Source organism: Nematolebias whitei, chromosome 22 (genome assembly GCF_014905685.2).
Source record: "Nematolebias whitei isolate Nwh7 chromosome 22, NemWhi1, whole genome shotgun sequence".
NCBI lineage: Eukaryota > Metazoa > Chordata > Actinopteri > Cyprinodontiformes > Rivulidae > Nematolebias > Nematolebias whitei.
In genome coordinates, this window is record NC_056519.1 from 18,276,359 (window position 1) to 18,299,316 (window position 22,958).

Below are 22,958 nucleotides of genomic sequence, written 5' to 3' on the forward strand. Positions count from 1 at the left end.
ATGTATGGAGGAGGATGCACGCAGGCTCCAGACAGTGCATGTGGTCCCACTGTAAAGAGAGTCGCATTTCTTTGGCTCGCCTTGACCGGTTTTATTGTTTTAAACATCATTTTAACGTGTTTAAAGCCTGTCAGATTTTACCAGTAGCTTTTACGGATCATTCGCTGGTTTTAGGTAGTGTTTTTATCAGAAGCATTTTACCTAGGAGCGCCTACTGGCATTTTAACTCAGTTTTAACTTATGACCGTGTTATTACATGTCTGCAACAGTGGTGGGACCACGGGAAAGTACAAATAAAACAGCTGTGTCAACAGCACACGCTCAATGTTACTCACAACATCACAAGATCTATCAAAGATCTGGAGACTGATATAGTGGAACTAGAGCACCTCAGTGAAACCACAGGAAATCGAGAGCACATTGAAGCCCTCAAATCTAAAAGGTTAGTTTTAACAAACCTGCTGGACGCAAAAGTCCAGGGTGCGTTGGTCAGGTCCCGGATGCAGAACATCGCAGAGATGGATGCACCTTCCAGCTTCTTCTTCAGCCTGGAGAGGAAGCACGGGCAGAGAAAACTCATCCACTCTCTGTTGTCGGACACCGGGCAGCAGCTGAGCGAGCCGAGCCAGATCAGGAGGAGGGCCGTGGAGTTTTACTCCTCGTTATTCAAAAGCGAATACAAGAAGAACGACGAGCTGTTCAGGGAGTTATGCAGTGGACTACCCCAGGTCTCCGAGGAGACCAACGCCGACCTGGAGCGCCCCCTGGGGCTTCAGGAGCTCTACACAGCCCTCCAAAACATGCAAGGCCAGAAAGCTCCCGGCGTCGACGGACTCACTGTGGAGTTCTATAAGGCCTACTGGGACATCCTGGCAGAGGATCTGCTCCATGTCTTCAGTGAAAGCCTGACCACTGGTTTGCTCCCGCTGTCGTGCCGCAGAGCGTTCGTCCCCCTCCTGCCCAAAAAAGGGAACCTGCAGGAGATGAAGAATTGGCGCCCGGTGTCCCTTCTCTGCACCGACTACAAAATCCTCTCCAAGGTCCTGGCAACCAGGATGAGAGAATCAATGGAACAGGTCATCCATCGAGACCAGACTTATTGCATCCCCAGCAGGTCCATGGTAGATAATATCTACCTGATTCGAGATGTTTTGGAAGTCTCCAGTTCATTGGGTCTGAACACAGCGTTGGTCTCACTTGACCAAGAAAAGGCTTTCGACCGCGTTGAGCACAGCTTCCTCTGGGAAAACATGGAGGGGTTCGGGTTCAGCGCTGGTTTTATAGCCAAGATCCAGGTGCTGTACAGTAACATTGAGAGTGTGCTGAAAGTCAACGGTAGCCTGTGCGCTCCTTTTAGGGTGTATAGAGGTGTTCGGCAGGGCTGTGCGCTCTCTGGAATGCTCTATGCGCTCTCCCTGGAACCCCTGCTTAAAAAGAGCCGTTCGAGTGTTTGTGGTTTAGTTTTACCTGGTTTTAACAGTAACAATTTTATCCGCCTACGCTGAGGACGTTGTTGTTTTTATAAAAAACCAACAAGATGCCGACACGCTAAGTGCGGTTACCGAGAGTTTTTCCACCCTGGCTGCTGCGAGGGTGAACTGGGTAAAGAGCACAGCCTTCGCCGTGGGTGAGTGGCCTGAAGGGCTCCCAGTTCTCCCTCAAAACCTCCCGTGGAAGAGAGATGGGCTTAAATACCTCGGCATCCATCTAGGGGATAAAGCTCAAGTGCAAAAGAACTGGGAAAATGTGGAACAAAAGGTCAAGAGCAAATTACAAAAATGGAAATGGCTACACACTCAAATGTCCTACAGAGGCAGAGTGTTGGTTTTAAACAACCTGGTCGCATCACAACTGTGGCACAAACTTTGTGTTTTAGACCCACCTCAAGGCCTGTTGGTAAAGATCCAGTCTGAGATGGTGAAGTTTTTTTGGAAAGGTCGACATTGGGTGCCGCAGTCTGTGCTGTTTTTACCGAGAGAGGAGGGGGGACAGGGCCTTGTCCACCTGGCCAGCAGAACGGCAACGTTTCGATTACAGTTCCTCCAGAAATACCTGGCGGGACCTCCTGACAATGTGTGGAGGGACGTGGCCAGCTGCATTCTTAGACACGCGAGCGGGTTGGGGCTGGATGCTGCTCTGTTTCTGACCAATGTTAGCCTTTTAAAGTTAAAGGGGTTACCCCAGTTTTACCAGAGTGTTTTTAAATTGTTTTCCTTTTTTAACCCAAACAGATCAAGAACGTATAAGTCTCTGCATTGGCTTTTAGAGGAACCGCTAATCTGTGGTGCAAGGCTAGACGTGTCCGATAGCACGGTACCAGGTCTGTCAGGGGTGCTGTGCGGGTCTGGGACGGTGACTCTGAGGCGGCTGGTGGAGACGGCCGGTCCGGACTTCTCCAGCGTCCGGGAGGTGCTTTCGCTGCTTGGAGTCCAGTTTGCCAGGCTGGTGCGGTGCTTCCTGGACCGGGTGAAGGAGAGGATCACAGCAGGGGAAGAGCGTCTCCTGCAGCTGTGGTCTGGGGGAGATCACCTGCCTGACCCAACGGACCCCTTCCCGGACATCAACCTAGATCCCAACTTCGCAGACAGTAGTGGACCTCTGCTGTGCAACATGGACCCACAAATAGACTTGTGCACAACGGGTCCAAAAGTGCTCTATAAGACTTGTGTTAAAGTCCTAAACAAGAGAACTCTGCACAACAGAGCTGTCAGTTTGTGGGACGGCAAGTTTGGAGGACAGAAGCCCCAGTGGAGGACGCTTTACAAACCTCCCATAAAAAAACGGACTGGTGATCTCCAATGGAGGATACTTCACGGCGCCATCGCAACGAACTCTTTCCTATCGATCATCAGTCCTGAGGTTTTAAACGAGTGTCCTTTTTGCAGTTTGTCCGAGAGTGTTTTTCATGTTTTTATGGATTGTGTACGACTGACTGCTCTTTTTAAATCTGTTTTTATTAATTGTGTATATTACAACAAAGCCACTAAATGCAAATCCAGAATTTTTAACTTTTTAATTGCCGAAGCCAAAATGGCAATGTATTTATCTCGCAGAGACAGACTGCAGGCTGGACATCAACTTGACGCCGTGTCTCTGTGGAAGTGCAACATCAACCCAGTATGCCCAAATCTGAGACGAGAAATAATTGTCTCTTCTCTCCTCGTCCTCCCTGTACTTCTCATTTCTACAGTTTTCTTTTGGATTTTATAGAACCACCGTCCTCTTTTCTTCTTCTCATATCTTTTGCCATGTATCCTTCATTTTCTGTTTTATTAAAAGTTTTTTTTTCTGTTTTACTAAAATTAACTACTAAATTCACTGATTGATTTCTAGTGGCTTCCTTTGCAGCTTTATCTGCCATTTCATTTCCTGTAACACCATAATGAGCTGGTATCCATAAAAAATGTATCATTAGACTCATCATATTTATTCTGTATAGTGTTTGTTGAATTTCTATTAAAATATCTGGCCTGCTTTCTGAACGGTTACACTGGTAACTGACTAATGATGAACTGGAGTCTGAACAAATCACTGATCTCAATGGTCTTGTTTCTTCAACCCACTGAATGACTAATAATATTGCGAGCATTTCCCCTGTGTACACTGAAAGTCCATCGTTACTTCTTTTTCTAACGTTGATGTTGAACTCCGGAACAATGAAGGCTACGCTTACTTTATTTACCAAGTTCTTGGAATTATCTGTGTAAATTTGAACATAGCTGTAATATGTATTGATATGGTTCTGTACCGTATTTGAATTTAAAATGAATCCATTATTCTCATTTCTTTTTTTCAATAATGTAAAATCTACCATGGCATCTGGAAGTATCCAAGGTGGTATTACTGGTAATGGAGTTGTTTGACGTATCTTGATCTGATCTATTTTGAGTTCTGTTGTTTTCTTATTCACAATCCAACCAAAACTTCTAATATCTTTTACTTATTTTTCCCAGCAAGGTTTAACTGTCTCTTGTGTTGGATCAGCAATGGCTGGAGCTCAACTGAAGACTTAAGTAGTCCTGGCACCAATTAGAGAAAATGGTCTGCAGCTGCTCACAGACACAAATCACCATCGGAGTAGAGTAATACAAACCGTGATTTTTGTAGTTATGATTAAAGTTTTAGTTATTTATAGATTATTTACTCATATGAATATGAGTGCTTTTGTTTTTATTGCTTCCTGCTATGCAGCACTTATAGATGCCTTTTTTTATTCAGCTTGCCTTTTTTATATTAAACTAAATAATATAACCTGTTTAAATAGGTGTGTCTGCAGATTTTATTTTTTATTTTTAAATATCCAAAATGAGACATGTGTCATGCAAACTCAAAATGATTTGTAATATGCTGGATATCAGACTTGATGTAATACCACTTTCCACCAGTAGAGGGAAGTATAACACCGGTTTTAGAGGCCTTCTTACTCTGCCTGATTAAAACAACAATTCAATGATTATACAATAAATATTTTCAAAGTTTAAGCATTGAATAATACATTAGCACGGTTATAATAATAATAATAATAATGTTTTGCCAATTTACCTTTTGAAACTTATTAATTATATTATAGTAACATTATTTATTATTATTATTTTATTTTTTTCCCTTTAAGCTAAACAGATGGACACAAAGCACTTTTAACGTGGGAGAGTTTGTAAAACAAAAAAAGCAACAGAGCATGATTAAATAAAAATACTTAAAAAAAAAATGATGACTGTACTGCATGACTAAGATTCACATGAGGCACTCCTGCTTGGAAAGCACAAATGATTTATCATCTTGCTGGGAATAATAATAATAATAATACAAAAAGAAGATAATTTTGTTGTTACCTGGCAACCGAGGCTTAATATAAGAGAGGGCCTGCTCTGGAGCACTGCGGTGCGTTTAGAGACTGCACTGCTGACAGCTGCCCACCTCCTCTGCTCTCACCTGAAGAAGTCAGCAGGATCAGCATCAAGAGGCTGCAGAGGATGTTAACGTCACGCACCAGAGGATGAGATTTCCCACTTGAAGTGTCCGTTTTATTATTCTTTATAATGAAATAACTCAACATATGAAGCCATAAGCAATTAAATCATCAGAAAGTTGCTGTTATTGACAGAGTTTGAAGAATAAAACCCTATAAAAACACACCTGCAGTGTTCGTCAAGGCAATTTGTTTCCCCCCTGTCAGTCTCTGGCAAATGTTGCATAACTCCCCCCGTCATGTCACCACAGTCTGTTTTTCAGCTCTGGCAGAATGCAGCGTCATGTCAGGAAAGTATGAAAGCGCCTCTGGCATGGCAGGCAGCGTGGACAGATGGTTTCCCCAGCTCCAATCTACATGGAGAAGCCCCAGCACAACGGATGAATCATCATTCTGCCAACTGCTTCTCTCAGCACGCCACATTTCAGCTCCCTCGCTTTTTGTTTTGACCCAATAAAAAAATAACACATTTAAAGGCATTAATCTTAAAAAAATAAATAAAAATCAGTACAGAACCTGTGAACAAATCTATGCTTTTTATTGGATTTTTTTTTTTTTTTGATGAGTCTGTCTTAAAAGGCTTGAGGCAAAGATCTTCAACTGTAAAATATTTATAGAGTATTAAATATTATTATGGGCTTTAAAAAAAACAAACATCTGCTGCACTGCTTTTAGTCCTAATTAAAGTTGGAGAACAATGTTCCAAAATAACAGTAAGGGAAGGAAAGAATGCAGAAGTTTTGTGCTTTATCCAGATTGAGCAGAACACGGGTAGAAAAATGATAAAACTATATACATTAAATATATATCCACATATTGTTGGTCATGGCCTATATACAATTATGTATAATGGTATGGGCCTAAACCATGCAGATAAAGTCAAATTTGATTGACATGTGAGATGTATTTTTTCAAACCCTGATCTCGTGTCACATTTTAGAATATATGTTGCGAGTGACCCTCAGCTACAATTTTTACTCCGCATCTGTAAAAATGACTGAGTTATAGCCATTTTTTATTTGCAGAGTTCAGCTAGTGGTGGTGAGCATCCTAAACTGGAATGGCTCCAAAAGTTTAACAGTCATAGAGGAACATCTAAAGAAGATTGCCTGAAAGTTTCAGTAAAATTGATGCAGCAGTTGATAGAATATTTTGCTAACAGACAAACTCAGTTGATTTCCAATCGTTAAGTGTTACATTCTGAATAAACAGTTTTCACAAACTGTTAGCACTCAAGACATATGTTGTGGATCAGTCTCAGCTACTACCACACCAAATTGTAACCTCACAGCTGAGAAATTGACTGAGCTGTGGCCATTTATGGTGCTGGGTAAGATTGGTTAGCTGTGGCGGCCATCTTGAGTGAAATCGACTGCTAACAGTAATCAGCAGATATGTACATCCATGGATTCCTTTCTGAGCGTTTCATCCAAATCTGTTGAGTAGTTCGTGAGATATTTTGCTAACAGACAAACACAAACATGACCCCCTGCATTGTGGCAGCAGTTGTATTCAGATTCTCAGGTGTTCAGAACCTGAAGTGAGTGCAGACAGGTGTCTTTCTTTCCGCTCGACAGTTTTCAGGGTGTCAGTCTTCCTGTCCCGCAGCTACAGGGCACCAGTCGCACCAGTCGCACCAGGTGCCGAGGCAGCAGGTAAGCTGGTGCGCGCGCGTCAAAGCTGGCGGGAGCCTCGGATTGGCTGGTGTTCAGTCCCTGCGGGGGTCCCCCCGCGCCTCCTGGCTCCTCCTCTCTCCATCAGAGCCCTGCCTTGTTGCGGGGAGCGCGGACGGCTCTGTGCGCTCCGGCTGCTGAAGTTGTGGACACCCCGCACATCCAGTGCACGCGCTCCAATCTTGCGGCTGAGCGAGACAAATCTGAGTTTGTGTCCAGCTGCGGGACCGAGGACACCCAACAGCATGCGGCGCAATTATGGCAGGCAAGGATAAGACCGTGGTGAGGACGCTGGAGGATTTAACGCTCGACTCTGGTTATGGTGGCGCCGCGGACTCCGTCAGGTCGTCCAGCGTGTCGCTCTGCTGCTCCGACACGCACCAGTCCATCCCGCATGGAGGCAACTACTGGCATCTGACGGAATCCATGCACAGCAGACACAACAGTTTGGACACGGTCAACACCGTCCTGGCGGAGGACACGGAGATCCTGGAGGGCTCGGGACACAGCGCCAAGCTGCCCGAGCTGGAGGAGGTGCCGTGGAGCCTGGGAGAGGTGGAGGGCGCGCTGAGGAAAGACCAGGAGCTGATGGTGGGGGAGCCTCCGCCGGAGGTGCTGGCGCGGCTGTCTGCGCTCGTGAGCCGCGCGCTGGTGAGGGTGGCGCGGGAGGCGCAGCGCCTCAGCCTGCGCTACGCCAAGTGCACCAAGCACGAGATCCAAAGCGCCATGAAGGTGGTGTTCTCGTGGACCATCTCCGTGAACTGCATCACGGCGGCGCTCAGCGCGCTCTCCCTCTACAACATGAGCACGGGCGACAAGTTCAGCCGGGGCAAGTCCGCGCGCTGCGGCTTGGTCTTCTCCGTGGGTCGCTTCTTCAGGTGGATGGTGGACAGCCGCGTGGCTCTGAGGATCCACGAGCACGCGGCCATCTACCTGACCGCGTGCGCGGAGAGCCTGTTCAGGGAGGTGTTCGGACGCGTGGTGCGCAGCGCGCTGGTGGAGAGGGACAACGGGATCCCCAAGATCAGCGTGGAGTCCATGGAGCAGGCCATCAGCGGGGACTCGGAGATGTGGGGTCTGCTGCAGCCCTACCAGCACCTCATCTGTGGCAAGAACTCGAGTGGTAAGAAAAAATCTGCTGAGGGATCATGGTGGAACATCCTCAAGTTCAGTTTTCCTCCTACCCAACCTGTAAAATATGTTGACCCTGTTCAGTTCCCAAACTAATCGGACCCTCAAAACAACAGTGGCAAAAAATAAATAAATAAAAAAAATCTTGTGACCCTTAAAGTAAAAGTTCATTTCAAAACGATTTAATTTGAAAGAAATTAAAAGAGTTGCCCCAAGTCCACTCAGTGTCCAAGATTCTGGATGAAAGTTATAACCGGGAACACAAACTGGTATTTCTTCTGTTCTTTTTAGTTATTCCTATGAAACTTTCACCAAATGTGTATTATGGTAAAAAAACAACAAAACAGTTCTGTTTGTGCTGATGTTTGAAATCAGTTGATATTTATGGGTCTGCAAGCTGCGGCTCTCGGGCCACATGAGGCCCTTTGGTCCCTCTGCAAAGGCCCTTGATCAAAACTAACTTAAAAATTGAATTTTATTTCAATTATTGCCAACAATGAAAGTGGTTGCAGATTTCCTTCAGTTTCAAATATGTGACGGATAGTACAAATACAAGAAATAAAACATCATGCTAGTTGTTTGTTAGCCACTTTAAGTCAACCTCCAGTCTCAGCGTCAAAACCACCAGAATGTTTTGGAATATCTTTAAGGCAAGTTGCTGAGAAGGAATATTTGATGACGCGAAGATTAAAACACACAAAAAAAAACAAAGTCCAAGTAATTAAAGTATTTATTTTCTTGTAACTGGATAGCCAACAAACTAATTTTAACCTGTCTTTAACTTTATGCTTTAAGTACGATGCTTAATTCTTCAACTATTAAGAGAACTCACATCAACCTGCAGAGTTCAGTGTTTTAATTTTTATAAACTTGTTAAAAATTATATATGTTTGCTTTCTTTACATGAATCTTTTTTTTTCTATATTAAAATGCAAAAATATCAATAAACGTTAATAATAGTTAGACATTTTTCATTTTATAATATCACCCCTACTGTCTGGAAAAGCCATCTCCAACAAACTTGTGGTCCATGGGCCACCAGTTGACCGGACACATTTGTAGCAGGTTTAGTACAAAGTGGCAAAGGTTGCAGACCCTGGAATATATTTTAAACATGATGTACATTTTGCAGCTTACTTGCAAATTTGGAAGATAGATGGAATTCAGAGTCATTTTCTTGTATGTTATCAATACAGACTCAAGTTTTCCATGACTGAACCCATCTTTGGGGAACCAAAAGTCTGTAGGGATCTATCTCAGCAGTCCTTACAATCAAGCTAATCTGCTTCTGAATTTCCAAAATAACAAACTTTATGCAGATTATAAACAAATCTCAGTTGACCAGCTGGATCACATGAAAGCCAAACCATAGCTATGACATCTGTAGGGTACAGTCAGTTTATTTGGCAGTGCTCAAAATAAAAAAAAAGTAGGTTATTTGAACTACCGTATTTTCCGGCGTATAAGTCGCGTCAGTCAAAAAAAAGCATCATGAAAAGGAAAAATAAAAAAAAGTCGCATTTGTGCATCACCGCTGACGCGTCGCGTTTATTATGAGTTTATTTAATGGTCAAAACAGCTTCATGTTGCCTGGGCAGCATGGCACCATCCATCCATCCATCCATCCATCATGGCCGGAGCTGCTAGCTCTTCAGCGTTCCTCCGCCTGCACCAGCTGAGCCGAGCGAGCGCGCACGGGAGGACTCGCTGTTGCAGTTCTTTGAAATTTAAAGTGTCAGTCAAAAATTGCGTTATGAATATGAAAAAAAAAACATATACAAGTCGCTTCGGCGGATAAATTGCAGGACTGACAAATCTATGCAAAAACTGTGACTTATACACCGGAAAATACGGTACTTAAAAACCCCATATATTGAGCTGTATTTGATCAATAACAGTTGAGTTTTGGAGTGTTTCCACGTTAGACAAGTGATAAGACCATAAGCCATGTAAGTATCTGTGCTCAGATTGTATTACAAGTGTAATTACACCCCAAACAGCAGGTTCTGACAGTCTCCTCTGAAACAAGTTGATCAGAAGCCTGCAGCAACAACAGTCAAATAAGTATTTATGTGTGGAAAAAGATGAAACGGACTCCATCTGGTGTTTGCGTGCGAGCCATTGTGTTTCTGTTGAATGATAATGAGTGTTTTTGACAGCCTGGGCATCACGGGATGATTTAAAAGCAGCGTTCGTGTTTATATTGTGTGCTGGCCTTGTTGATAACGCTGCTGTGTCACTCCAGAAGGTGTAAGCCGTCCATGGAATGGGGGCTGGTCTGAATGAGTTGAGGAACTGAAGCAGAAGGGACTCAAAATGCTACATCAAACAAAGCAACAAAAAAGTCATATTGCAGCTCTGATCATTGCACTATATACTCAAAGCTTTGGGAAAAAGAAAAGCCTCTTGAACAATTCATGTCATGAGAGGTTTCTTTAACAGCTCCAAGAAATGAGAGTTTCAGAGGAAAATTTGATCTGAAATGGATCTGACTGTTATATAAACCCTGCATAATGTGTAGAGTTTTCCAACCTGACAGGTTGTTTACTTCAATATAAACCCTTGCTTATGTAAAAGGCAGAAAATGTTATAGCCTCCGAAGTAAACAAAATAAAATAAGACATAAAAATTGTGTTTTGATGAACATCGAGTCTGAAATTTTGACCAAAAAAGAAATGAAAAGGCGTCTTTTAGATTGATGAATCATAGAACTGTGACAAATTAGGTGTAAACTTACAGACAGGTGAGCTAAAGTGAGAAACAACCACTTTTCTCTCAATTATTCCATCTCCATAAATATAGAAAGGGTTAGTCTGGCCAATCCTGCGAATGATATTCACTAAGCGGAAAACATTTTCAAATGCTCCAATTGAACCATCTTTTGTCCATTAGTTAACTCTTTGGTCAGTCGTCCTCTTGGGTTTTCACTGAGAGGGCGTCCTGGACTTTAGCAAAATCTTTGAAGATCTGTGAGGATTTTTGTTGTCACAGTTGGTTCCCAATTTAAATTATGGATTTAGATTGGGTTGGGTTGATTTCCTCATTTGGTTTTCACGAGTTTCCTGCTTCCACACAACAAATCCTTGTTTCATCATCAGCACACCTGCTTTATTATACCTTGCTCCCCATTCTCCTGTGTTCTTAACCAAGTCCTTCTTGCTCACCCCTTGTCTATATAGTTGATCTATTTGGTCAATTTTTTGCAAAACATTCTGATGCTGCTTACCTATTAGTCTCAAATTTGGGTTCTTTTCATACGATCATCGAAGGCGGGACGTATTTTGGTATAGTCGACGCCTGACCATGTGTATGTTCGTCCCAGAACTTCTGATCTGCTCAAGATTGTAGGAGTTGTGGTTTTGCCTCTGCTGTCTAGCTCCATCTGATGTTGTGTTAATGTCTGCGTTCCCCTGATCCTCTATTTCTATCATTATAGGGTTTGTGGTTCTTTAGTATCTAGCTCCATCTTGTGTTGTGTTTATGTCTTTCATCCTATGTCTCTTTCTTTGGCATCTGTGATTACTCACAGCCTTCACATTGTCTAATTGGTGTTTCCTGTATTCAAGCCTGTGTGTTTCGCTTACCCCTTGCCCTGGCATTGTCTTCTGTTCACTGGTGATGACCTGTCTGTATCATGAGTACCCCCTGATCATTCTATGTTTTTTTTGCTGCCCTGTCAGCTCTCTGTTTTGTTAATAAATTCTTTATTATATATATACCCATCCTGAGTCCTTGCTGCCTGCACCAATGGGTTCACCAGCACCAGCCATTTGTGATAAAGATAATTTAGCAAAACTTCTCACACATATGCATCATCACTAGCTGGGGTGTTGTATACAATTTTCATCACTCCAGCTCCAAGGCCAAGGTCACAAATCAAGGTCAAATGTTACACAAGGTCTTTGTCCAGATCATTGCTATAGATTGCTGTATAATAGTATGTCGATGGGTGTATATTGTGCTGTATGCAGAACTTTTGTTCTATTTATCCTAAGTTGCAGCTTTCAGTTTGTGCCATCCAACTGGAGTTTCAAAGTCCCAGTTAAGGGGAGCTGCTGTCATATTACGGTTGGGAAAGTCTTATTGGGCCGTGGAAATGCTCAGTTGGGTGGAAGGTGTCTATAAGGATCCAAACAGAATCTAAGTGAAACAGTGATACAGTAGTCCCTTACTTATTTGAAACAGTGATACAGTAGTCCCTTACTTATTGCAGGGGTTATGTTCTAGACACCCCCGCGACAGGTGAAAATTCACAAAGTAGGAACGTTATATATATTTTAGTATTGATATATATTTTAAAGCTTTATGAACCCTTCCCACACATTAGCAGTGTTCTTAACAATGTTCTAAACTCTCTAAAAGAGCACAACGAAAGAGAGTAGACAGACTGATGCTACGGGTACTGAGCCAATCAGCGCCTGGAATACAGAGCACAAAGCTCTGGTTGGTCGCCTTCCATCAATCAGCCAGTCGTGTGTCTTGTACAATCTTACGTTGAAAACCTGCGAAACAGTGAGTCCACAAAAGTCCAACCGCAAAATACTGAGGGACTACTGCATACACTTTGTTCATCAGTGGTGACGATTGGTGTATTTTTCAAATCATAACTTACTTAGATGGATAGTAGTGTCATATTGGGCTGCTTTGTTTTTTTTTTTTGTTGTTTTTTAAGGAGCAGCTGCATGCATGCTTTTCACGCCTCCTCCGTGGACCGTTGTTTTTCGATGGTGCAGAGGAGGCAATTTGCACTCCCACTAAACATCTCTGTGCCACCATTAGGGGATAGCCAAAAACAAAGAAAACTGGCTATTTTTTAACAAACACTTCTACAAGAAACAGTTTTCATACTCTGGTTACAGTGGCTTCAATTTAACATGGATCATTCATGTGGCTTAATAATTACCCTCCTTAATCGCATTTTAATCTAAAATTCAATCAGGTGTCTGTACTTCCTTCTTTTCTTTTTTTCTTCTTTTTTTTTTTTTGGTGAAAAGAAAAGGGCTATAATTAGCTGCAAGTGTGAGAGAGCAGCAGTGAAATATGATTCCATTTCTAAAACTGCACCTGAGGAACAAAAGGTAGTGCAGCCCATAATAACTGAACCCACATCACTCTGGTCTCCCACCGACCAGACCCGACTATCACTCGGCTCTGAGTGGAGCAGAACGAAAGCCTTTCTTCGCTGCTTTTGTGTGCAGAAATACATGCTGCCGCAATATGAGTTCATTTTTTAAAAGATTTCTTAACATCAGAAAAAAGGAAGCTTTGCATGAAACTTTGCAAAAACAAACTTTGATAGTCTGTTGATACAGATATACCGGTAATTAGGTTGCTTCTATGTGTGCAAAGGAAGGTTACTAGTTTATTCAAGGATGTAACGATTCAAGGTTCTTTACTGGTCAGTTGTTAGTGTTTGTTCCTTTTGAAGTCCACAACCATCTCCTTTGTCTTCTTCACATTGATGTGAAGGTTCTTCCTGCACCAGCTCTCCAGGTGCTCCACCTCCTGTCTGTAGCTGGACTTATCGTTGTTTGTGATGCATCCTACCACTGCTGCACCATCTGCAAACTTTACAATACGACAGCCTGGATGGGTAGGTGCACAGTCGTATGTGAGCAGAATGAACAGGAGAGGGCTCAGCACACAGCCCTGAGGGTAGCCAGTACTGAGGGTTATATGAGGGTAATGACAACAGAAACATGGGTATTTTTTTTAACTTTTCAGTGAATCTACAATATATAGTATAAATGTGTATGACTGCATAAGATGGAGATAAATATCTAAACGTTAACCATTTTGTGACCCCTTCCATTTTATCATATATTTTACAATTAACTATAAATTAACACAACTCCTCCACAAACACCTAGTTTGCTGGTTAGTGTTACTGACTTGCATGGAGCCTCTGTGGTGGTGTTTTGTGCAGCAGGAGATCCTGATGCAGGTTCTGTAGGCAGTAGGGCAAAGAAAACAATACACTTTTAATAATAAAACAAAATGTGCTGCAGCCGCAAGGACTCCAGTGAGCCTGAATATAAAAAAATGATCAGCTCAGCGTGACAGGAATGGCAACAAAATTTGACATGAGAACCAAACAGAACCAGGATTGGAAACCACGAGCGACACAGGAGAACTGTGGTAATTAGCAAACAAGGCAACAGATCAGGGATTACGCTGCCAGATTATAGGAAATAAAAGAAAATAAGGCTGACCTTAATAAAACATAATACAAAATAAGTAACAAAATTACAAAAAGAAACATCTGGCTGTCCGTCTACGCAGGTGTGTAAGCAGGGATAACAGAGGCTCTGGTAGCTTGGTGGTCAGTGTCTCGGACTCGTAATCCTGAGGCTGCAGGTTAGAAAGGACTTCCAGCATAAAACATTTGATGAATGTTTCATGCCAGTTCAGTCCCTTACAGTAGGGAGCAGCTGAAAGAAGACAAATAAGAGAGTTATGAAAATATTTGACAGTTCAACTTCTCTCGGACTCTGTCAGTTTGTAAAAAATAGCAGTGGCAACGTAACAACACTGAGATCCACGAAAGCTGCTTTGCCGTTGATAAGGGCGTCTCCATTCAGCTTTCGTCTTAGCGGTTCATCTCAGGCGGAGGTGATCCACTGTGACTTGTTCCCCCGCTCTGTGAACGGGATCGTTAATACAATGTGGACGGTATCGTAACCGGTCATTGTGTTCGAGCCACTCCGCCAGTTGTGATCCTTAATCGCCCCATCCGACTTCATATTCTTTAGTTTATCCCGGCACGGCTTATAAATCCAGGTGTAGCCATGCTGCGCCATCATCTCTGATATCTCTCTGTAAATGCGCTCTTGTGGCGCCGTCCATCAACACGATCAGAGAGGAAGTGGAGGTTCAGATGTAGTTTGCAGTTTTGCTGGACTGGTCATCCAGTGATGTAGCTCCACTGGCCAATCAACGTCCGCTGTCTGCTTATGTCAGAATTGACACTTGGTCCGCTTGGAACCTAAAACAAGGTGGTCCCATAAACTGGGCTGAGTGGGGGTGGGTACCATCAATGGACTAGCCCTTAACTATACCTGTCTTAATTGTTGGAGTATGGAGCATGCTGGCTATTTGTAAAAATTGGCCCAAGCATTCAGTCAGCTGACCAGTCTTCTTTTATTTACTTTAATTTTAAAGTAATCATTAATAAAGTGGCGCAAGATATTGTTAAAACACATTTGATATTTGTTGAGCTATTTTTTAATACTTCATCCGAGCTGTTCTACTGTAAGGCCTCATAAGTCATGTTGAACTGTCAAACGACAAGTGACGTCTGAAACTAAAAGCTTGGTCATCAGCTTCGGACCTACCGGGATGGTGAGTTTTCCTGTCATGTGCCTTGACCTTCCCCAAGGAGCCGGTCCGACCTCCACAGGACAGATGACACGACATAATGGAATTGCAAAGCCAGCCGTACTCAGCCTATTAAATTAGCAGCATGCCGTCTGGTCTCCCTCCTTCATTGCGCTGCCTTTCACACCATATTTTATTGTGTTTTCTGCTGGGGGCAGGCACTGTGCATATTTGTTTTCCACTGTGGTTTATAATAAGCTCGACTCATAACACCAAGATCCTGGCAGAGCTTCTCGTTGTCCATTCTGTTATTATTTTCCCGCCTGTCCTTTTCTCTTTCTGGGAGGGTGCGCTCTCGCAAATGAGCGGACAGATTGTTGTCTTTCTGCTGGAGTTGTGAGCACTCGGGCACATAAAGCTGCTTGTGATGGATTTTTATGTCATGGTAATTTCATCAGGCCAAAGGCTCCCCACTCACCCCCATAACCAACTTCAGCAACAATCAGTGATTGTGAAGTTATTACCAGGCCAAGATGGATTTCATGAGCTGCATCTATTTCTAGTTTCCTTCCATAATATTCACTTTAATTTCATCTGCGTCCGCGTGGTTTTACCGGAAGAGATCCCAAGCGCACACACAAGTCAACAAAGGCTAGCCCAAAAATCTTGCGGTTTCATTACTTCTCTGTTATTGGACTTCGGATCCCCGTGTATTTTCGCAAAGTAGGTGAATGTACTGGGTCAGGATGAGATAATAAGGGTAGTATGTTAGCCATGTGATAAGTCCAAGTGCACGAGGAAGAACCGGAGCTAGAGGATGAGCTGCGGTGCTTTGGCACACGTTTCTCCGAGATATAATTACCACGCGGCTCGGTTTAATTAACACTTACACTTATCTGGTGGTCATAAAAATTAGCAACAGGAAGCACAAAGGGGAGCTGCAGAGAACAAATATGATAATTGATCTTATTCTTAATACCCCTTTCTTGAAAGTCCAAATTTGTTCGCTTCATTTCTCTGTGTGGCCAGGATGAAACTTTGTCTGGCTTGCAGAATTTATTGGCAGCCGTAGTTTATGTACACATCTGGGAACACCCTTAGCAAAATGACCTCGTTAAATTATCAGGACAAACTTTATGCGGTGCTTTCATGAGCACAGAATGAATTTCAGAAATGGGGGAAAACAACATATAAATAAAGGCTTGGCAGTAATTACTTGGGTCATGAGTGATTATGGACCCCCCTTTTCCACCTTCATCCTTTCAATGTAAACTATCTAAGTACACACTTTCAAGTATGTACTTAAAATACTTCTCAAAGTACATTTAACTTCACAAATTCAATATTTGAGAAGGTTTTCTTCCTCCTCAGGTCATCAGACAGTTAAATGGAACATGAAAACCTTAGTATTGTTTTAATGCCTGGTAAAGTTATCTTTATAATGTATTTTCAGAGTCAGAGTCAGAGTTTCTTTATTTGTCATTTGCACCACATGTGGTGGAGCGAAATTGTGTACACAGGCTCCCAGTTACATCCAACAAAAGTATTAAAATGTAAAAGAAAAACAGTAACAAGATCCAAGATATGAACTAAGAAAAACATTAATAAAAATGCACTAGTAGTACACAAACAATACACTGAACAGCAGCACGGACATGAGTCTGCGTGAGCAGATGAGCACGAATGAACACAGCAACATGAAACAGATCAGCAGCAACAGGAAACAGATCAGCAGCAACATGATGTAATTTTTCACAGTGATTACCCTGATTAGAGATTCATGAGTCTAACAGCCTCAGGGTAGAAGCTGTTCCTCAGTCTAGCTTATCTTCCTTTCTGAGGGGAGTGGGGCAAAAAGTGTGTGTGCTGGGTGTGTGGGGTCCTTCATGATGCAGGTGGCCCTCTTCCTGCATCTAGAGGTGTAGATTCCTGTAGTATTTACAGTAGACTTTTCATTTCATTTCATGTATCATAAACCAATAAGTCCAAATTTAAACCATAGTTTGAGCTTTTTAGTAACGCAACCTTTGTAGCTAGATGAATCTGAGAAATCTCACAGGACGTGGATATTATGAAGCTAAAAAAACCAGCCAAAATCTGTTAACTAGCTTTTAGGGAAAACTATTTATATAGCGAATTGTTACCCAAATTACTTGGTAGTAAGTCAAGACAAAAAGGTTGCTGAAATAATTAACAAGGGGGTGAAAAACTAGTGGAACAGATGCCAGAGGTAGATATCAACCAAACAAGCTAAGCTAAAACAGCATCATAGTTTACTGTTACAGTAAAGGGGGAAGTCTGAGATTGTCATCAATGTATGTTCCCATACAAAGATTAAATTAGTTCTCTGCATTTAACCCACTGCACCTGAGATACACCCAGGTTGAGCTACGTAAGCGCCTGGGGAGCAATTTGGGATTGGGTGTTTTGCTCAGAGACACCACGACATGTGGGAATGGCTGGGAGTCGAACCAGGGCTTATAAATTTATCCATTAAATTTTTTTTTTTTTAAATTCAATATACAATAAAATATACAATCACAAATAAAATGAAAGGCAGCAGAAAGAAGAAGAAGAAAAAAAATCTTATAGCTGCCACTTTTTACCAAAAAAATAATAATTCAAACAATAATAATAATACCACATTCCTGATATTTTGTTGAAAATGTTGAGAGAACGTCTGATAGTTGCTTTCAGAACATGCTATTTGATGACCAACAATACTTTATTTAGAATCTGATTTGCATTATTTAATTATAAACATAATCATCAAAGCTGCTTCTGTGTTAATTTGAGATTTAGCGACAAAAGCTATGTTTCTTGAAAAAAATAAAATTATAGTAAGTAAAAGGGATTACCAAAGTTGTTATGGTTGTATATACCGAACTATATCTATCCAAATCAAGACGGCCACCATAAGCTACCTTAGCCAACACAGTAATAGCTATATTACTATATTAGCTATATGTGGTGGTAGCTGAGAGTCATTCACAACACATACCCTCTAACTCTGATATAGGAAACAATGACTTACGTTCAATAAACCTGCAGACTTTTTAGCTGTTTTCATTATTTCTGCTTGATAGATCAATACCTCAAAAATGTAAATAAAATCTAAGACTTTACAGCATATTTATGATGGTCATAAGCCATTAAGTATCGTTGGAAATGAGTATTCATGCTGACCAACTGGGCTCAAACAATTTAAGTGAGTGTGTTTCTGCACTTGTAAAACCTTTAAACAATGCAACTAAAGATAAATGAGCAACATAAGTGTGACTTTACAGCGTGCAGCGCAGTGAGGTTTAAATCAGCTGCGGTGTAAACCACAGTGCATCACGTCAGCTGCACTGTATGTTTTTCCTCCTTGTAAATTTCCGTTAGCACTCGGTGCGATCTCGTCGAAGCGGTCCTGTGGCTCTTGTTTGATTGTGCTTTTCATCACACCTTCCACACAAACATGTCCGCTCCGCAGCTCGCACAACTCTCTTTGCGCTTTAAGAAAAACAATACACTTTCAGCTAGACGTCCAAATTCTTATAGACCAGGAGGTGATTTATAGGAACCAACGGAACTGCATCTCAAGTAAAGGAGCAGTTTAGCAACTCAGATATGATTTTGAGTCATGCTGTTGATCAGTTGTGAAACGTTTGACTTTCAGTAACGCTGACGTCTTTCTTGGAAAAAGAATGAGGATGTTCGACTGAAGGCGCCCCTTAGACCCTCTTTTAATATGACATCAATTATTTTTACTTTCTTTCACGGTATTTACCCATGTCTTTGTATGTGTGTTCATTTGTTTGTACTGTTGGCAAAATATCTTACTAACAGATTTTAATGAAACTTTCAGACGGTGATCTTTTTTTCTAGAATTGCGCCGCTCGGGGTGGCTGCATGTTGGAGCAGCTCTGTCACTTTCATTCTGAGATTTTGTGTTTGGAAACTTTAATTCCTCTTTTTCTGGATGTACATCGCCTTTTTTGGATGCTTGTTTCCTCTGGTATCAGATGCTGTGCAGCTGGAAGAATTTTTACTGAAACTTTTTAACTTTTGGACATTTCTTATGATGCGTAACCATGACGACAAGGTAGGTTTTACAACCACAAGCAGCTGATTAACATTTCAAAAGTTCAAATAATATCTCAACTGCAGCTCCAAATCTCAAATGAGTTGAAAAGGAGGCATGGTGGATGCATTTCTGTCTCCCTGCTGGCTGTGCTGGAGTTCCTGACCACTGAGATCCTGGAACTGGCAGGAAACGTGGCTCGTATAAACAGAAGGACGGAATCATCCCCCAACACCTGCAGCCGGCTGTCCGCAGCGACGAGGAGATTGGCGGGCTGATGGGAGGTGTGCCCATCGCATTGGGAGGTGTTCTTCCTGGCATTAGGATGGTCCTGCAGCCCGAGGGAACCAGAGGCCAGCTGAGTCTGGGTGGATGGATCGGACGGCATCTGCGGCCAGTTTCTTTGGATCCACTGTGGGACGAACCTTTACAATTCAATTCAAAAATACTTTATTAATCCCAAAGGGAAATTATTTGTTGCTGTAACTCGTTCTCATTTCATTAAGAGATGTTATAGATACTGATGGCTGTAGGCAGGAAGGATCTCTTGTAAAGGTCCATCCCACAGTGGATCCTAAGAAACTGGCTGCAGATGCCGTCCGATCCATCCACCCAGACTCAACTGGCCTCTCGGTTCCCCAGGGCAGAACTCCTCCCAGAGCGATGGTCACTCCTCCCAGCAGCCTGCTGAACTCCTCGTTGCTGCAGACAGCCAACTGTAGGTGCCGAGGGACGATCCCGTCCTTCCACTGTCACGAGCCGTGTTTCTTGTCAGTTCCAGGATCTCAGTGGTCAGGCACTCGAGCACAGCTGGCAGGTAGATGAGAATGCATCCACAGAACATCCTTTTCAACTCATTTGAGATTTGAGGCTGTAGTTGAGATATTATTTGAGCTTTTGAGATGTTATTCAGCTGCTGTTGGTTGTACAAAACTACCTTGTTGCCATGGTTACGCATCATAACAAATGTCCAAATCTAAAAAAGTTTCAGTAAAAATCCTTCCAGCTGCACAGCATCTGATACCAGAGGAAACAATCATCCAAAAAAATGTGATTTACATCCAGCAAAAGAGGAATTAGTCTCCAAAAGCAAAATCTCAGAATGAAAGTAACAGAGCTGCTCCAACATGCAGCCACCTTGAGCGGCGCAAGAGATCCTTCTTGCCTACAACCATCAGCACTATAACATCTCTTAATGAAACGAGGATAACGAGTTACAACATTTAATTTTCCTTTGGGATTAATAAAGTATTTTTGAATTGAATTGAATTGAATTATCTACAACTCATGAACGTTTGGAGTCAATCTGATGTAAGATGTCTGCCATGGCCAACTGTTCTTAGAAAACACAAAAGGGGCTAAAATTCAGTCAGTTTCACTGATAGAGATTAAATTTGATGTGGTAGTAGCTGAGCATTGTCCCCAACACATTATGGGAGTACTACACATTCTGTCTGTTATCAAACTATTAAAAAAGCCAGAGGGATTTTAAGGAAATTCCCAAAAAGTAATATTTTAGATTCAGTCCAGTTCAAGATGGCCACCACACCTAGTTGACTTATCCTATGCAAAAATGCCTCAGTCAGTTTTACAGCTGATGAGCTAAAATTTGATGTGGTAGTAGCCGACAGTCATGCGAGATGTCACAGGACATTGTAGGTAACAATGATTTGCATTCTTTTAAAGAGTGCTTCGTTTTTAATTTTTTTCTCAGCATTTTATTCAACAGTTGTTTAAATTGTTACGTAGGCGGAAAAAGCTTGAAATGTGTGAAGTTATTTTTCATTGCTTAACAGGGGTGTTTCTAGTTTTATTGAATATTTGGTGTCATGAAGCTTTCTGTGGGCACTCATCCAAGCTTTTAAATCTAAAACGCTGATGTCTTTTAAATGAAGGTTTAATTAAATAAACAACATAACGTAAAGTTTAATTGATTAATCTTAATAGCATTTTTATGGTTTGATTGGTCATTCAGGAACTTTAAAGCTACTGAATTATGCATTTGTTTTAGCACAACTTGAGCCGTTTTTAAAAGCAGAAAGCGTCAATCAGAAACTCCCCGAGCCGATCCTCCTTCAGATATTGTTTCACACACTTATTGTAAGAGTCGTCTGAGCATAAATAAATGTAAATCAAAAACAAATGTATTTTCCGTCTCCATTTGCACGAGTGCTCGCTGGGAACAGAATATGCAGTTATTGACACCAACCTCTCAGCTGAGGGCACTTCAGAATGAATGACAAATAATATGCATATCTCTTTTACTCCAGAGACAAATAGGAATTTAAATTTTCACTTTATTTCGTCTGAAATGGGTCCAAACATCTGTAAAATGGAGTCTTATTGTAAAGATTTCAATAAAGCAGTAGACTGTTTAACCACTGTCCACATTTTTTTTACATCTAATGGGATTTGACCAAATTTACTATTTAGCTTCTTCCATAAAAACACTATACAATCTAGGCTTCCAATGTTACAGTCTGGGGGCAAGTAGATACTTCATTTAGCATTTTAATAGATTTAATTCCTTAGAAATATATATATATTTATTTTACCTTTATTTAAGGGCAGCACGGTGGCACAACTGGTAGAGCTGCTGCCTCTCAGCGAGCAGGTCCTTGGTTCAAACCCCGGTCCAGGGCCTTTTTGGGTGGAGTTTGCATGTTCTCTCCATGCATGCATGGGTTTCCTCCGGGTACTCCGGTTTCCTCCCACAGACCATAAACATGCATGTTAGGCTGATTGGTAACTCTAAATTGCCCCTAGGGTGAGTGAGAGAGTGAATGGTTGTTTGTCTCGTTTGTCTCTATGTGGCCCTGTGATGGATTTGCAACCCGTCCAGGGTGTACCCTGCCCCTCGCACAGTGATTGCTGGACATGGGCACCAGCGACCCCCGTGACCCAAAAATGGAGTAAGCAGGTAAAGATAATGGATGGATGGATGGAACCTTTATTTATACAGGTAGCCTCAATGAGACACAAGGACTCATTTTCAAGAGAGACAACAGTACATACAATATACACAAATAAAAACAATTAAAATGTCATAAAAACACTGTTACTGTTAGTAGCATGGTACAATTATTAGTGAGGTTCTGTTAACAGCATGGTCCTATCAGCAGCGTGGTGCTGTTTGCAGCATGGTCCTGTTAGCAACATGGGCCTGTTACCAACTTGGTACTGTTAGCAGAGTGGTTCTGTTAGCAGAGAGGTTCTGTTAGCAGTAAGGTTCTGTTAGCAGCATGGGCCTGTTAGCAATGTGGTCCTGTTAGCAGTGTGGTCCTGTTAGCAGTGAGATTCGGTTAGCAGCGTGGTCCTGTTAACAGTGTGGTCCTGTTAACAGCATCGTACTGTTAGCAGTGTTTGATTCTGTTAGCAACGTGGTCCTGTTAGCAATGTGTTCCTATTAGCAGAGTGGTTCTGTTAGCAGAGAGGTTCTGTTAGCAGTGTGGTCCTGTTAGCAGCATGACACCATTAGCAGCTTGGTCCTGTTGGCAATGTGGTCCTGTTAGTCACATGGTCCTGTTAGCAGTGTGGTCCTGTTAGCAGTGAGATTCTGTTAGCAGCATGGTCTTGTTAGCAATGTGGTCCTGTTAGCAGCATGGTCCTGTTAGCAGTGAGGTTCTGTTAGCAGCATGGTATTGTTAGCAGTGTTTGGTTCTGTTAGCAGCATGGTCCTGTTAGCAATGTGGTCATGTTAGCTGCATGGTCCCATTAGCAGTGTGGTCCTGTTAGCAGTATGGCATTGTTAGCAATGTGGTCCTGTTAGCAGCATGGCATTATTAGCAGTGTGGTCCTGTTA

At 42.2% G+C, this 22,958-nt stretch overlaps 1 protein-coding gene across 3 annotated transcripts in view; it reads left to right on the forward strand.

Moving 5' to 3' along the window:
* Positions 1-6,780: 6,780 nt before the first annotated feature.
* The window catches only part of btbd11a (BTB (POZ) domain containing 11a), a 246,949-nt gene continuing 230,771 nt past the window's right edge, over positions 6,781-22,958 (forward strand). For 2 of the 3 annotated variants that reach the window (XM_037696005.1, XM_037696007.1), the window contains exon 1: positions 6,781-7,765. In XM_037696005.1, the coding sequence (XP_037551933.1) occupies positions 6,901-7,765 (865 nt within the window). In that variant the 5' untranslated portion in view covers positions 6,781-6,900. The remainder of the gene's footprint in view (positions 7,766-22,958) is intronic. The other variant, XM_037696008.1, reaches the window with a different exon arrangement.